We start from the raw sequence: 12,898 nt of genomic DNA on the forward strand, positions 1-12,898 counted from the left end.
AAGCTGGTCTGAGAAACTGGTCCATCCTTTATTGTTCAGGAAAGCATTTTATACTTTTGGTTGTACATAGAGATCAAGGGATAATACAAAATTATGCAGCATCAGCAGCCCTGACTCTTATTGAGACCAGGCTTTTTCTCTGCATACCTAGCTGTATACACAAGTCTTAGGTGATTTACATCATCTTCTGGCCAGGAGGCCTATTAACATTTTACGGCCTTTTTCTGATAAGGGTCTGTCAACCAGAAAACTTATTTGCCTTAATAGTATTGTTCTTTTCCAAAATCTGGTGCCACTCTCAGAAAGCATTAAATAAAGTTAGATTCCTACATAGCAAGGACACAACAATTTATAACAAGGAAAGACGAATACAGTGATTTATAACAAAGAGAAAATTCATTACCTCAAAAGTCTAGTATTGCTAGCATCAAAACTGCTATATTCTTGTTTCTGCATCCCGTTTGCATTGATTAATATCCTCCCAGGTGCCTAAAAGATAAAGGATATGGAGGCCTGGCAGCAAACACTAACTCAACAGTGAAACCCTTCACCAAACTAATTCTTAGCTCTAAAAGCCTCTATATCTTTAAGATGTTTTAAGCTTCGTTCCTCTCACGGTTGGGGGGCTGTAAACAATCACAAGTTGTGAAAGTCCAGGGGAACCTGTCAGGCAAGTTAGAGAGCCATCAGAGGGATTTGAGCTGAAACATTCCTTTCATATGCAGGAGACCAGTTGGAGCTCTAAGTTATCTTTTTCCAGAGAAAGGTGCTCAGGGATAGCCCCCTGTAATGTCAGAAGAGTATAGTATAGCAGACAGTGAACAGACAGATTTTGGTTTCGGGGTAGACGCTCAGACAGAGGACCCCTGGAGACCTGACTCACCTTGCCTTGAGGTCACTCACTCCGCATGACCTTGTCATGGGTGGGATCTCCCATGCTGGCTCCAGCACTCCACATCCTCACCAATACTATTTTTTAATGACAGTCATCTGAACAGTTGGATCAACTTAGAAAAGATGATGATTCTAGCCCTCTCCTCCACAATTCAATTGCTCAAATAAACCATTTTTTATAAGTTTTCATCCAAACACATGTGTCCTGCATGTTGTCAATTCCCCAGGAAAGACTAAGCAGAGACTATCCTCTGTCGCCGGTGGCAGGGCCATCCCTGGGGAGCAGTGACTCACTAAGGCACCCAGTCAGTGGTATAAAGTAGGATCTTAATTGCAGAGTTTTTCTGGGCTCCTTCAGAATGTGGAACAGTAAAGAAGACTGCAACAACAAGCAGTGTGAGTAACCTGGGGACCAGATAGAACCCTTTCTACACTATTTAGAAGGATGAGGACCTAGTTAGAGAGTCTGAGATCCCTCTCTGTCAGTTGCTGTCTTGAGGAGCCAGTGAGCTGGAGGATGAGTAGATGCCAGGAGCAGGAAGGAAAGGACCTTCCATAAATGGCAGGTCCACCCCCCCTCCCCCACCAGGTAGGGGAGAAGTAAAGAACTACTTTCTGAACGGAAAGATTTCCTAATTCATATAATTATTCAGAAACCCAGGCTCTGTGTCCAAGCAGATGAGTACACTTTTGTTTCTCTAAGTAAGGCGTCAGTATAAGAGAAATCCCACCTGTCCTATGGGTGATCTGAACATTATCTTGGTGTCTATACTCTCACTATGAGATTTTTGTTTCCATTTTTCTGAGTAAGAAGAGCCTTTTATAAAAGACTCATCTATTACAAAATGATTATACCATCATAATTACCATGGTTTTCTTTTTTTGTAGAAAATTTTTAAAATAGAAAAGCATTTGGCTTTGAGGTCAAGTGGAGAAAGTATGGTGGATTCAGCCTTTTGTCTGTAGACAATTTGACATTCCCAGACACACCCAGTCACAAGCTAATGGAAACCTAGAATGCTCAAGTGGAAGTGCTTGAATTCCTTGGGGGAGGAGAGCTATAATTCATAATATCTTTGACTCTTTAGTGACCTGGAGATAATAATAGAAGAACAAACCTGGTCTGTTTCCAGGTTAAAGTGATTTATTATAACACTTCAAAACCTCATGGGAAGCAAGAAACATGTCGATAGAAATTGGTTACTAAAATAGGCATTTTAGTAAAAGAACAGAAAATAAAGCTTTTCTTTTGTTTCACCACAGAGAATCCTTTTCTACTCTCAGGCTCCTCATGACACTGTAATATTCACAGAAGGGGATAGAAAGGTCATGATCAGGATGCAAGGGAGGAATTCTTGTGATAGCATTGGAGTTGCTCATGGGTTTGGCAACTAGTCTTAACTGGTGTCCTATCATTTTACTCCCTGTGCTCTAAATTTTCTGAAAGTTCAGCTCAAATTACCATTTGGATCCTTCCACCACAGTCAAGAGCAATAGGTCACACAAATATCCACAACTGCATGGGATCTACCTATGAACTGTGGACAAAAGCAAGTTCTAAGATAAGGGATTTGTGAATAACCCAATAATAGATCAATTAATGCAGAATGGAAGAAAGAGATTTGTGACACTAATCTGACATAAAATTAATCCTCAGATTCCCGCAAGTTAAATGAACAGCTCAGAATTCACCTTCTGTTATCATGTCATCATTTATGTTACCAATGACAGAGGGTATTTCCTGAGTTGATCCTAAGTAAACCTAAATAAAATTGGATAATAATAAATAGTAATTGTATTAATCTGAAGGTGCCACTGGTTTTTAATATATACAAAATTTATACTTTAATTTGTGAACATATCCACCTAGAAGGTGCTGTGTTAAGGGTTGCAGTGGAGGGGAAAGTGAAAGTGAAAGTTGCTCAGTCATGTCCAACTCTTTACAACCCCATGGATTATACAGACCATGGAATTCTCCAGGTCAGAATACTGGAGTGGGTAGCCTGTTCCTTCTCCAGGGTATCTTCCCAACCCAGGAATCAAACTGGGGTTTCCTGTATTGCAGGCAGATTCTTTCCCAAATGAGCTATCAGAGAAGCCCCACAGTGAAGGAGAACTGGATTATAAAATTTAGGGTGTCTTCATTCAACTATTATTTTGTTCTTCATTCATCGATTACTTTTGGGAGGAAAAAAAAACAGAAATTTGTGAAATTATCAAAACACTGAGAATGAATGAGATTCTTGAGGAAATGTGTCTTGGATTAGGAAAAAGAAAAGCAGTAGCCAGGAGATAACACAATAAACAGAAAATTTTAATTCTTTGTAAGAAGGAGCCAAAGGGTCACAGAATGGATAAAAAAGAAGATTTTTGGATAAACAGGAAGGGGCTTCAACTGCACAACCTCAAATCTTGTCACTATGGCATATCAGAAGAGAACAAGGTTTTCGTGATAATCTAATCCTGCCAACCCCACACTTAACAAATGTTCCATATCTAGCCCATTTTCAATACAGGTGGTGTATGACCCCTGAAAGTGTGTAAGCCAAATAGGCCAGAATTTGATATTAGGTTCATTTCCAGCATACCCTAAGGGAACTCCGGAGAAGGCAATGGCACCCCACTCCAGTACTCTTGCATGGAAAATCCCATGGACAGAGGAGCCTGGTGGGCTGCCGTCTATGGGGTCGCACAGAGTCAGATATGACTGAGCAACTTCCCTTTCACTTTTCACTTTCATGCATTGGAGAAGGAAATGGCAACCCACTCCAGTGTTCTAGCCTGGAGAATCCCAGGGATGGGGGAGCCTGGTGGGCTGCTGTCTATGAGGTCGCACAGAGTCGGACACGACTGAAGCGACTTAGCAGCAGCAGCAGCAAGGAAACTCACCAAGCCTCTCCCTTCTTTTTTAAACATTGCCTTATTGTTTTTATTAAAATTCCTTAAAAGTTATAGGAGGGAAGAGAGCTGGGGAAAGGGGCAAAATAGGTGAAGGGGATTAAGAGGTACAAACTACTAGGTATAAAGTAAGATATAAGGATATAGTCTTATTTTATAATAACTTTGTATGGAGTATAATCCATAAAAAATATCAAATTACTATGAATTTGAGTTGAGCTATTTCGAATCCAAAAAGATGATGCTGTAAAAGTGCTGCACTCAATATGCCAGCAAATTTGGAAACTTCAGCAGTGGCTACAGGACTGGAAAAGGTCAGTTTTCATTCCAATCTCAAAGAAAGGCAATGCCAAAGAATGTTCAAACTGTAGCACAATTGCACTCATCTCACACACTAGCAAGGTAATGCTCAAAATCCTCCAAGCTAGGCTTCAATAGTACATGAACCAAAAACTTTGAGATGTTCAAGCTGGATTTAGAAAAGGCAGAGGAACCAGAGATCAAATTGCCAACATCCATTGGATTATAAAAAAAAGCAAGAGAATTCCAGAAAAACATCCACTTCTTCGTTGACCACACTAAAGCCTTTGACTATAAGGATCACAACAAACTGTAGAAAATTCTTCAAAAGATGGGAATACTAGACCATCTTACCTGCCTCCTGAGAAACCTGTATGCAGGTCAAGAAGCAACAGTTAAAACTAGACGTGGAACAATGGACTGAATCAACTTTGGGAAAGGAGTACGTCAAGGCTGTATATTGTCACCCTGCTTATTTAACTTATATGCCGAGTACATCATGTGAAATGCCAGACTGTATGAAGCACAAGCTGGAATCAAGATTGCTGGGAGAAATATCAACAACCTCAGATACGCAGATGATAATACTTTAATGGCAGAAATTTAAGAGGAACTAATGAGCCTCTTGATGAATGTGAAAGAGGAGAGTGAAAAAGCTGGCTTAAAACTCAACATTCAAAAAACAAAGATCATGGCATCGGGTCCTTCATGGAAAATAAATGGGGAAAAGTGGAAACAGTGGTAGGGAATGCTCAATGAATACAGTGAGGGAATGATTCCTGTAAAGCAATGGATTATAAGGGCATCCAAAGACCCAGACGGATATTCTCTGGGCAAAGCAGAGATAGATCCCAAATACTTAAGTGCTCTTAGTGACCTGGCGAGAATCAAGCATCTCTTCATTTAACTTTCTGAGTACTTAATATGACATTCAGCCTAGGAATTTATCATTACTGGATGTTGATTAGAAGACAATGTCCTGGGATTGTACTCAGATCCTCCAAATACAAAACGATCTCAAGCTCTAATAGCTGAGTCAGGTGAAAGCTGTAGTTTTCTCCTCCTTTCATGAACTTAAGAATTTCTTTCTTTTTACCTTAGCTAAAATGTTTCTCTTATCTACCAACAAGGTACAAAATAATGTGCTGTGTGAAAGCACATATGCAAAATACACCATCAATGGAATGACAAAATAATCAGGGCAAAGGGATGACGATGATGAGCATTTAGAGAGTGCTTTACGTAGTGAAGGGCTTCTCTGGTAGCTCAGCTGGTAAAGAATCTGCCTGCAATGCAGGAAACCACGGTTCAATTCCTGGGTTGGGAAGATCCATTGGAGAAGCGATAGGATACCCACTCCAGTATTCTTGGGATTCCATTGTGGCTCACCTGGTAAAGAATCCACCTACAATGCAGGAGACCTCAGTTCGACCCTGGGTTGGGAAGATCCCCTGGAGAAGGGAAAGGCTATCCACTCCAGTATTCTGGCCTGGAGAATTACATAGACTATACAGTCCATGGGTTCTCAAAGAGTTAGACACAACTGAGCAATTTTCAGTTTCACTTACTTAGTGAAGAGTGTTAACAAACATCACTTTTTTCAATATTAGAAGACACTGACTGCAAGTAACGGGCAAAAATAGTATAGCATTTATATTTAGAAAGAAAGAAATCCTAAATCTATTTCACTCATTTATTTTCTCCTGGAGGAGGAAATGGCAATACTCCAGTATCCTTGCCGGTGAAATCCCATGGATAGAGGAGGCTAGTGGCCCTCTGGGGTCCATGGGGTCCAAAGGGTTGTAAAGAATTGGACATGGCTGAGCAACCAAGCACCCACCCAGCTATGGAAAATTTAAACTATCCCCCAACATGCTGCATTTGTTTTGAGGACACATTGGCTAATGTATACTCATCCCTGGAAGAGTTAATAATACAAGGTAAAAGCTGAGAAAAGGAAAAATAATAAATGAAAAGCATAAATAAATGTCTTATTTGACAGATATCTGGTCAGTGTCTTTCTATCTATCTGCTGAGACTGAAAAAGTCACAAATTTCTGGAGACCTCAGCTGCCTTCCAAAGATGATCCCTTCCCAGCCCTTCGATAACATCTCCTTCTTCCAGCCTCCTGCTTTCCTGATGATTGGCATCCCAGGCCTAGAGGCCATTCATGGCTGGATCTCCATCCCCTTCTCCTCCATGTACACTGTGGCCCTCACTGGAAACTGCCTGATCCTCTTGACTGTGAGGAGGACCCCCAGCCTGCACCAGCCCATGTACTACTTCCTGTCCATGCTGGCCCTCACCGACGTGGGCCTCACCTTGGCCACAATGCCCACCACGCTGGCTGTGCTCTGGTTTGACCGTCGGCTCATCGGCTTCAATGCCTGTCTGGTCCAGATGTTCTTCCTCCACTCCTTCTCTGTAGTAGAGTCCTCGGTGCTCCTGGCCATGTCGTCTGACCGCTTTGTGGCCATCGCCAGCCCCCTGCGCTATGCCTCTGTCCTCACGAACACTGTCATCACCAGGACTGGGCTGGCCATCGTGGCTCGTGCTACCCTGTCTCTCTTCCCAGGGCCCTTCCTGCTTAAACGTCTGAACTTCTGCCCTAATAAGACCATTTTGTCCCATTCATTCTGCTTCCATCCTGACGTGATGAGAAGAGCCTGTGCTGACATCACCATAAACATCCTCTATGGGCTCTGGGTGGTTGTGTCCACTGCAGGCATAGATTCCCTGCTCATCATCCTGTCCTACACTTTCATCCTGTGCACGGTCCTTGGTCTGGCCTCTCCCAGGGAGCGTATCCGGGCCCTCAACACTTGTGTTTCTCATATTTTAGCTGTTCTGGTTTTCTTCATCCCAGTCATAGGTGTGTCCATGATCCACCGTTTTGGGAGACACCTTCCCCCCATAGTACACGCCTTTGTTGCCTACGTGTACCTGGTGGTGCCCCCTGTGCTCAACCCTATCATCTACAGTGTCAAGTCCAAGCCCATCAGGGAGGCCATGCTCAGGGTGCTGAGGAGGAAATGCCAGAGTTGATGATGCCAGATGCCCACAAGATTGGGGGCCTTGAAGAAAGTTTGGCAAATCAAAATTTCAACTCCTGGATAGATCAAGTCCCACCATAGCACTGTTTTGGGCATCTGGGAAAGGAGATGATTGATAATCATGGGAACCTTTCATTTATTTATTTATTCTCTCATTATTTCACATACATTTTTTCAATGCTAACTTTTTTCTGGTCCTATGCTAAGTACAAGGAATACAGAAATGATTTACAAATGGTCTTTCCCTTCAAACATCTCACCTATGAATATACATAAAAATTACACATAGAAAAATGTTTAAGTAAGTGTACATGCTCAGCTGTGTCTGATTCTGCAACCCGGTGGATTATAGCCCAGCAGGCACAGTGGTAAAGATCCCTCCTGCCAATGTCGGAGACACGGGTTCAAGCCCTAGGTTGGGAAGATCCCCTAGAAAAGGATGGCAACCCACTCCAGTATTCTTACCTGGAGAATCCCATGGACAGAGGAACCTGGTTTGTCATAGATTTTCTTCCAAGGAACAAGTGTCTTTTAATTCTGTGGCTGCAGTCACCACCTGCAGTGATTTTGGAGCCCAAGAAAATAAAGTGTGCCCCTGTTTCCATTTTTTCCCCATCTATTTGCCATGAAGTGATGGGACAGGATTCCATGATCTAAGTTTTTTCAATGCTGAGTTTTAAACCAGCTTTCTGCCATTAGGGTAGTGTCATCTGCATATCTGGGATTGTTGATATTTCTCCCAGCAATCTTGGTTCCAGCTCGTGATTCATCTAGCCCAGCATTTCGCATGATGTACTCTTCACAAGTTAAATAAGCAGGGTGACAATATATAGCCTTGATGTACTCCTTTCCCAATTTGGAACCAGTCCGTTGTTTCATGTCCAGTTCTCTTTCTTCTTGACCTACACACACATTTCCAAGGAGGCAGGTAAGGTGGTCTGGTAGTCCCTCTCAAAACCGACATCCTGTTATGCATCTGACAAATGGGTCAAATGATTATTTTCAAGCGTATAAGTGCTCTCTCTAAAACCCAAGGATGACTAATAGGTTCTGTGCCTCTTTGGAGGAAGTAGGAAGAACAAGGTGAAATAATTTTCCCTTTACCTTGGAGAGGGTAGGCTGACAGGACAGAGCTTCACTGATGCGTCTGGCTGCCTAATATTTGAGCACCTATTCTCCCGCTCTATGATGTGCAAATGTCTTTTTTTATATATAATTATTTTAATGATGGCCTTAGCCTATGGGTAACCGGAATTGTGGTTGGGCCAGCCCTTGGGTTTCTTATTGTTTTTCAAGATTTTTTTAAAGGTTTTTTTAAATTTGTTACAATATTGTTTCTGTTTTATGCTTTGGCATTTTTGGCCACAATGCAAGTGAGATCTTAGCTCCCCAACCAGGGATCGAACCCACACCCCCTACGTTGGAAAGTAAAGTCTTAACCGCTGGACCACTAGGGAAGTCCCCTATGTACATACGTTTCATGAGGATATTCAGAGGATTTACCACTTTCTGGTCTCTTCTCCAAAACCTTGGCCAGTGATCTTAATATCCATGTCCAAATATCATGCTCCTTCAGTTTTTGAAAATTCTTTTGGTGAAAAGCATTTTTCCTTCTGTGACATAGGCATTCTTTTTTCCTCATGACCTACTTCTGAGTGTTCAGTTTAGTTATTGGTCACAAGTAATGTCATCTCCGTGTTGGCTAACTCTGCCTCTTTCCAGCAAAGAGAAAGGTATTCTTTTTAAAATGATGTGTACAGCATAGATGGGCCCCTGAAGCAGCAAAACTTGTTGAAAGCATGTTTTACAGAGGGCTGGGGTAGATTACCAGAGAGTCTCTACATTCCGGAGAGTTCTAATGGCCCATGTCTCTAATTGACCAGGGTTTCCCTTTCTCCTGAAAGTTCCCTTCAGCCTCCTCCATCTTTCTTACCATCTCATCACATGTTCCCATCCCAGGGGTGAAGCACAACAGAAAAAACTTTCTCTGTGGCCTAAAGCCTGATATCCCTAGAGATGGGCTGCATTCCCCTGAGGCAGCAAAAGAGGAGTGTCTTGGCTGCAGAGTCTTCCCCAGTTTATGTAAGAAGTGGCACAACAAAGCAGCCTGGGGAAGCAGCCAGGGTAAGTAGCCAGGGCCCAGACTCAGAGCCTTCTCTATGTCCAGAGTCCTGGAGGACACTTCTGTTATCTCCCCCTCTCCTCCTTCAAAATAAGAGTCAAGTGACAGAAGGCAGAGGTAGCAGAGAAATATGGAGACAGGAGTGCTAAGTACCCTCAGGGGTAGTTTCATATTCTGTGTAAGGGAAAGATCAAGGATAATCTTTTCCTGTGGCTCCTGGATTAGCTCAGAGAAGGCCTCAAAATCCTAAGCTCTGTTTCTAAGACTGACATCTATATTGATGATCCAGAGTGGAAATGGTTAAGGGTACCAAAATCTCTTCTGGGCTACCATTCTAGAAAAATAGAAAGATGCATGCTTGGCAACACGCAAGCATAGTATGCAAATTACTCTGGTGACTTTCACTCATTCACTTGTTCATAACAGCAACCAAATTCCCAAGATATACCATACATTGTGTTGAGTAGAGCCTTATGAATATAAATCAGAATTGCTGTTCTTGGGAGGCTCAAGCTAACTGAGAGGAGAAAGAGATCAGAAATCTCCAGGTAAATGACTGAATGATTGAACGGGGTTTCTAAGAGATGTGAATGAAGAAACAGAAGGGAGGGAAAAAATGGTTGGGCATGTGGAGGGCTGTTTAGCTAAAACAAAAGTGTAGGAGCATGAGCACCTTAAGGGAAGGAGAATCAGAGGGGAGAAAACAATAAAAGGAAAAGGTAGGGAAGTGAAAAACAAATCTATCTTAGGAACACTGGGTCTTGCAATCATAGAATGCCAGAATTAGAAAGAGAGATAATCTGTCTCAGTTCCTGAGGAAATTGAGGATCACAAGGAGAAACTGACAGATTTTTAGTAAGCTTGGTACCTAGTACAGTCTGTGGCAAACAGTGCAGTTTACTTGGAACAACAAGGTATTATGTGACAAACAGAATTAAGATTAGATCATTCAATGCTGTGTCCTCACTAGAAACTTGATTTCTCCAAACGTCAGTGTCTTTCATTGATATATGTGGACAAAGTTAGATATATCCCACCATGTGGCTTCAGAGTGGAGGGAATTCATTGTTTATCATAACTTGACTAATTTTTAACTTGTGCAATACAAAACCAGAACAACTCAATGATATAGCCATATAACTCTAATTCTTTACATTAAAATAAACTGGAATGCATTGTATCTGCTGTATGCTGTGTGATAGTGCTACTCCACCAATTACAAAGCATGGAGACAGAACAGAGGGTCTCTGCTCCTGTGCTTGCCCCAGAGATTCTGAAGCCTTGAAGGGATGTACACCCAAGTGATTGTACAGAGCTCTAGCCAAAGGCACTGGTGGTCTGGCCTAGAAAGTGATTAAGAAGTTCAGTGGTGTAGGGATACACCAATTTCAGTGTGGAAAGGAAAATTAGGAAAATTGAGCTGATTGAAGTAGCTTGAGAAATCTGCCAGGAGAGGAGGTGGTCGTTTAGGTAAGAGAAATGATACCAGCCAAGCATCCACCCTAAGAAACTGTAAAAGAAATGATGAGATTATGAACTATAGAATTAGGGACTGAATGATAGGAAGGAGAGCAGAGATGTAAGGCATATTGGGCAGATAGAGGAAGTTGATGAAAGGACATCTATTAGAGCTTTTTTTAAAAATTTTTATTTTTGCCTTATTTTACTTTACAATACTGTATTGGTTTTGCCATACATTGACATGAATCCACCACGGGGATGATCCAGAGAGATGATATGGTGTAGGAGGTGGGAGGGGGATTCAGGATTGGGAACTCATGTACACCCGTGGCGGATTCATCTATTAGCTTTAATTCTAGACAATAGTAAGGTTGGAAGTACACACATGTCTGTGAAGGCCCCCATCACACTTCTCAAAGCAGCATGGATAGACCCAAATACTTGAGATTCATTGTTGACCTTAATTCTTTTTATAAATTCATTTTCAAAGATTTAACAAGACCCTTCATTGGGCATTTCTTTTATGCCCAGTCATCCATGAATCAAACATGTTTTCAATTCTATAATGCATTAATGCCTAGGATAAGACCTCAACTACCTTCCTTTTTAAAATCAGCCCTTTTCCCAATGTTTGGAGGATAGGGGAATAGTAGTTTTCTTTTCCTTCCTCTCCTTTCATTGAGTTTATAGACGATTATTTATTTTGTCATTTATTTATTCAAATGAGCAAATATTGACTGAAAATCTGCTCTGTTCCAGGCACTGCACAATGCGAGAGCTCTGTGTCAGCAAACACAACCATATGGCTGTTGTATTCCCAGCTCTTACAGTCTCAGTGAGAGAGAACAAAAGATTTCAAGGAAAGAAGCAATCATATAATTTTAAAATATGTGGAGTGGTATCAAAGAAACTAAGTATGTGTAGGGTGAGCATAATGGGTTTGGTATATGGCTCTTGGCACCTACTTAATGAGGGTCAACCCAAATGGTCTCTGAGAAAATGATATTTAAGATCTAAGGACAGAGGAGTGACCCAGGAGAAAGCAAACAGAGGGATGAAGGATGAACAGGAAAGCCCCAAAGTGAAGCAGTGACTTGGCTTTTTTAATAAACTGAAATAAGGTCTGTGTGGTTAAAGAATACTGAGCAAGAGGTTTTCTGTTCTGTGATAAGGGTAGAGAGTTAGGCAGGTGGGGATGAGAGAGACAAACTGGAAGCTAGGGACTGACATATACACACTACTATATATAAAATAGATAACTAGTAAGGGCCTGCTATATAGCACAAGGAACTCTACTCACTCTGTAATCGTCTATGTGGGAAAAGAATCTTAAAAATGAGTGTATATATATGTATGTGTATAACTGATTCACTTTGCTATACACCTGAAACTAATACAACATTGTAAATCAACTATATCCCAATTTTTAAAAAATGTTTGAAATGATAGGGGTCAGTATCACCATATAACATCATATCACAAGCATTTTATCAGACTGCAGTTAGGAATGATTGAGAGATTTTAAGCAGGGGAGTAGCAGAAATAAGCCACTTCTCTGAATCTCAGTTACATTATCCCTAAAGAAGGGATAGTAATCCCTTCAGAGTCTATATCACAAGATAATTGTGAAGATTAAAGGAATAATATACAGAGAAAGATTTAAAGAAATACATATTACACAATAATAACAAAAATCATGCCTATGGTGCTTTGTGCTTAAGACAGTTTTCAAATACTTTCTCTCATTTGTAGAAGTCGCAGGAAAGAATATTGGATTTGGAGTCAGAGAGACTTGGATTTAATGTGAAGGACTACAACATAGGAGCAGTTCACTCAGAGGCCAGCCACTAGAGTTGAGTCTCAGTTTTTTCATCTGTATAATGGGAGGGGGGAGGTGGCCTTGTCCAAAGTCTCTGCTGGTTCTGAGATGGAGAAATTCAGTCAAAAACTCTTATGCACAAATCAATCCATTTATTATACTCAAAATGTTTTGTACAAAAGTCAAAAGCAAGAAAAACATGGCACCTTAGGAATGCCTGGTTTCAGGAAGTGTAAGGCTATCTCCATGGGGGAATAAAGCAGCCAGTCACTCTTTCAGACCCTCTCTCTATCAGACTGCATAAGCTCTCACCCTTGCCTCTCCCTGGGTATCTGATTCAATTGTCCTTC

General features: G+C 41.4%; 1 protein-coding gene across 1 annotated transcript; it reads left to right on the plus strand.

Moving 5' to 3' along the window:
- The first annotated feature begins 6,175 nt into the window (after positions 1-6,175).
- LOC101119847 (olfactory receptor 51I2-like) lies at positions 6,176-7,138 on the plus strand. Its single transcript, XM_012095946.3, has one exon. It carries the CDS (start codon positions 6,176-6,178, stop codon positions 7,136-7,138), a length of 963 nt encoding a protein of 320 aa, XP_011951336.3.
- Positions 7,139-12,898: the final 5,760 nt, after the last annotated feature.

The sequence above is a fragment of the Ovis aries genome, chromosome 15 (genome assembly GCF_016772045.2).
Source record: "Ovis aries strain OAR_USU_Benz2616 breed Rambouillet chromosome 15, ARS-UI_Ramb_v3.0, whole genome shotgun sequence".
Classification (NCBI taxonomy): Eukaryota; Metazoa; Chordata; class Mammalia; order Artiodactyla; family Bovidae; genus Ovis; species Ovis aries.

Bases quoted from the DNA above. Each gene is read 5' to 3' on its own strand.
- LOC101119847 (XM_012095946.3), top strand. From the start codon at position 6,176: ATGATCCCTTCCCAGCCCTTCGATAACATCTCCTTCTTCCAGCCTCCT.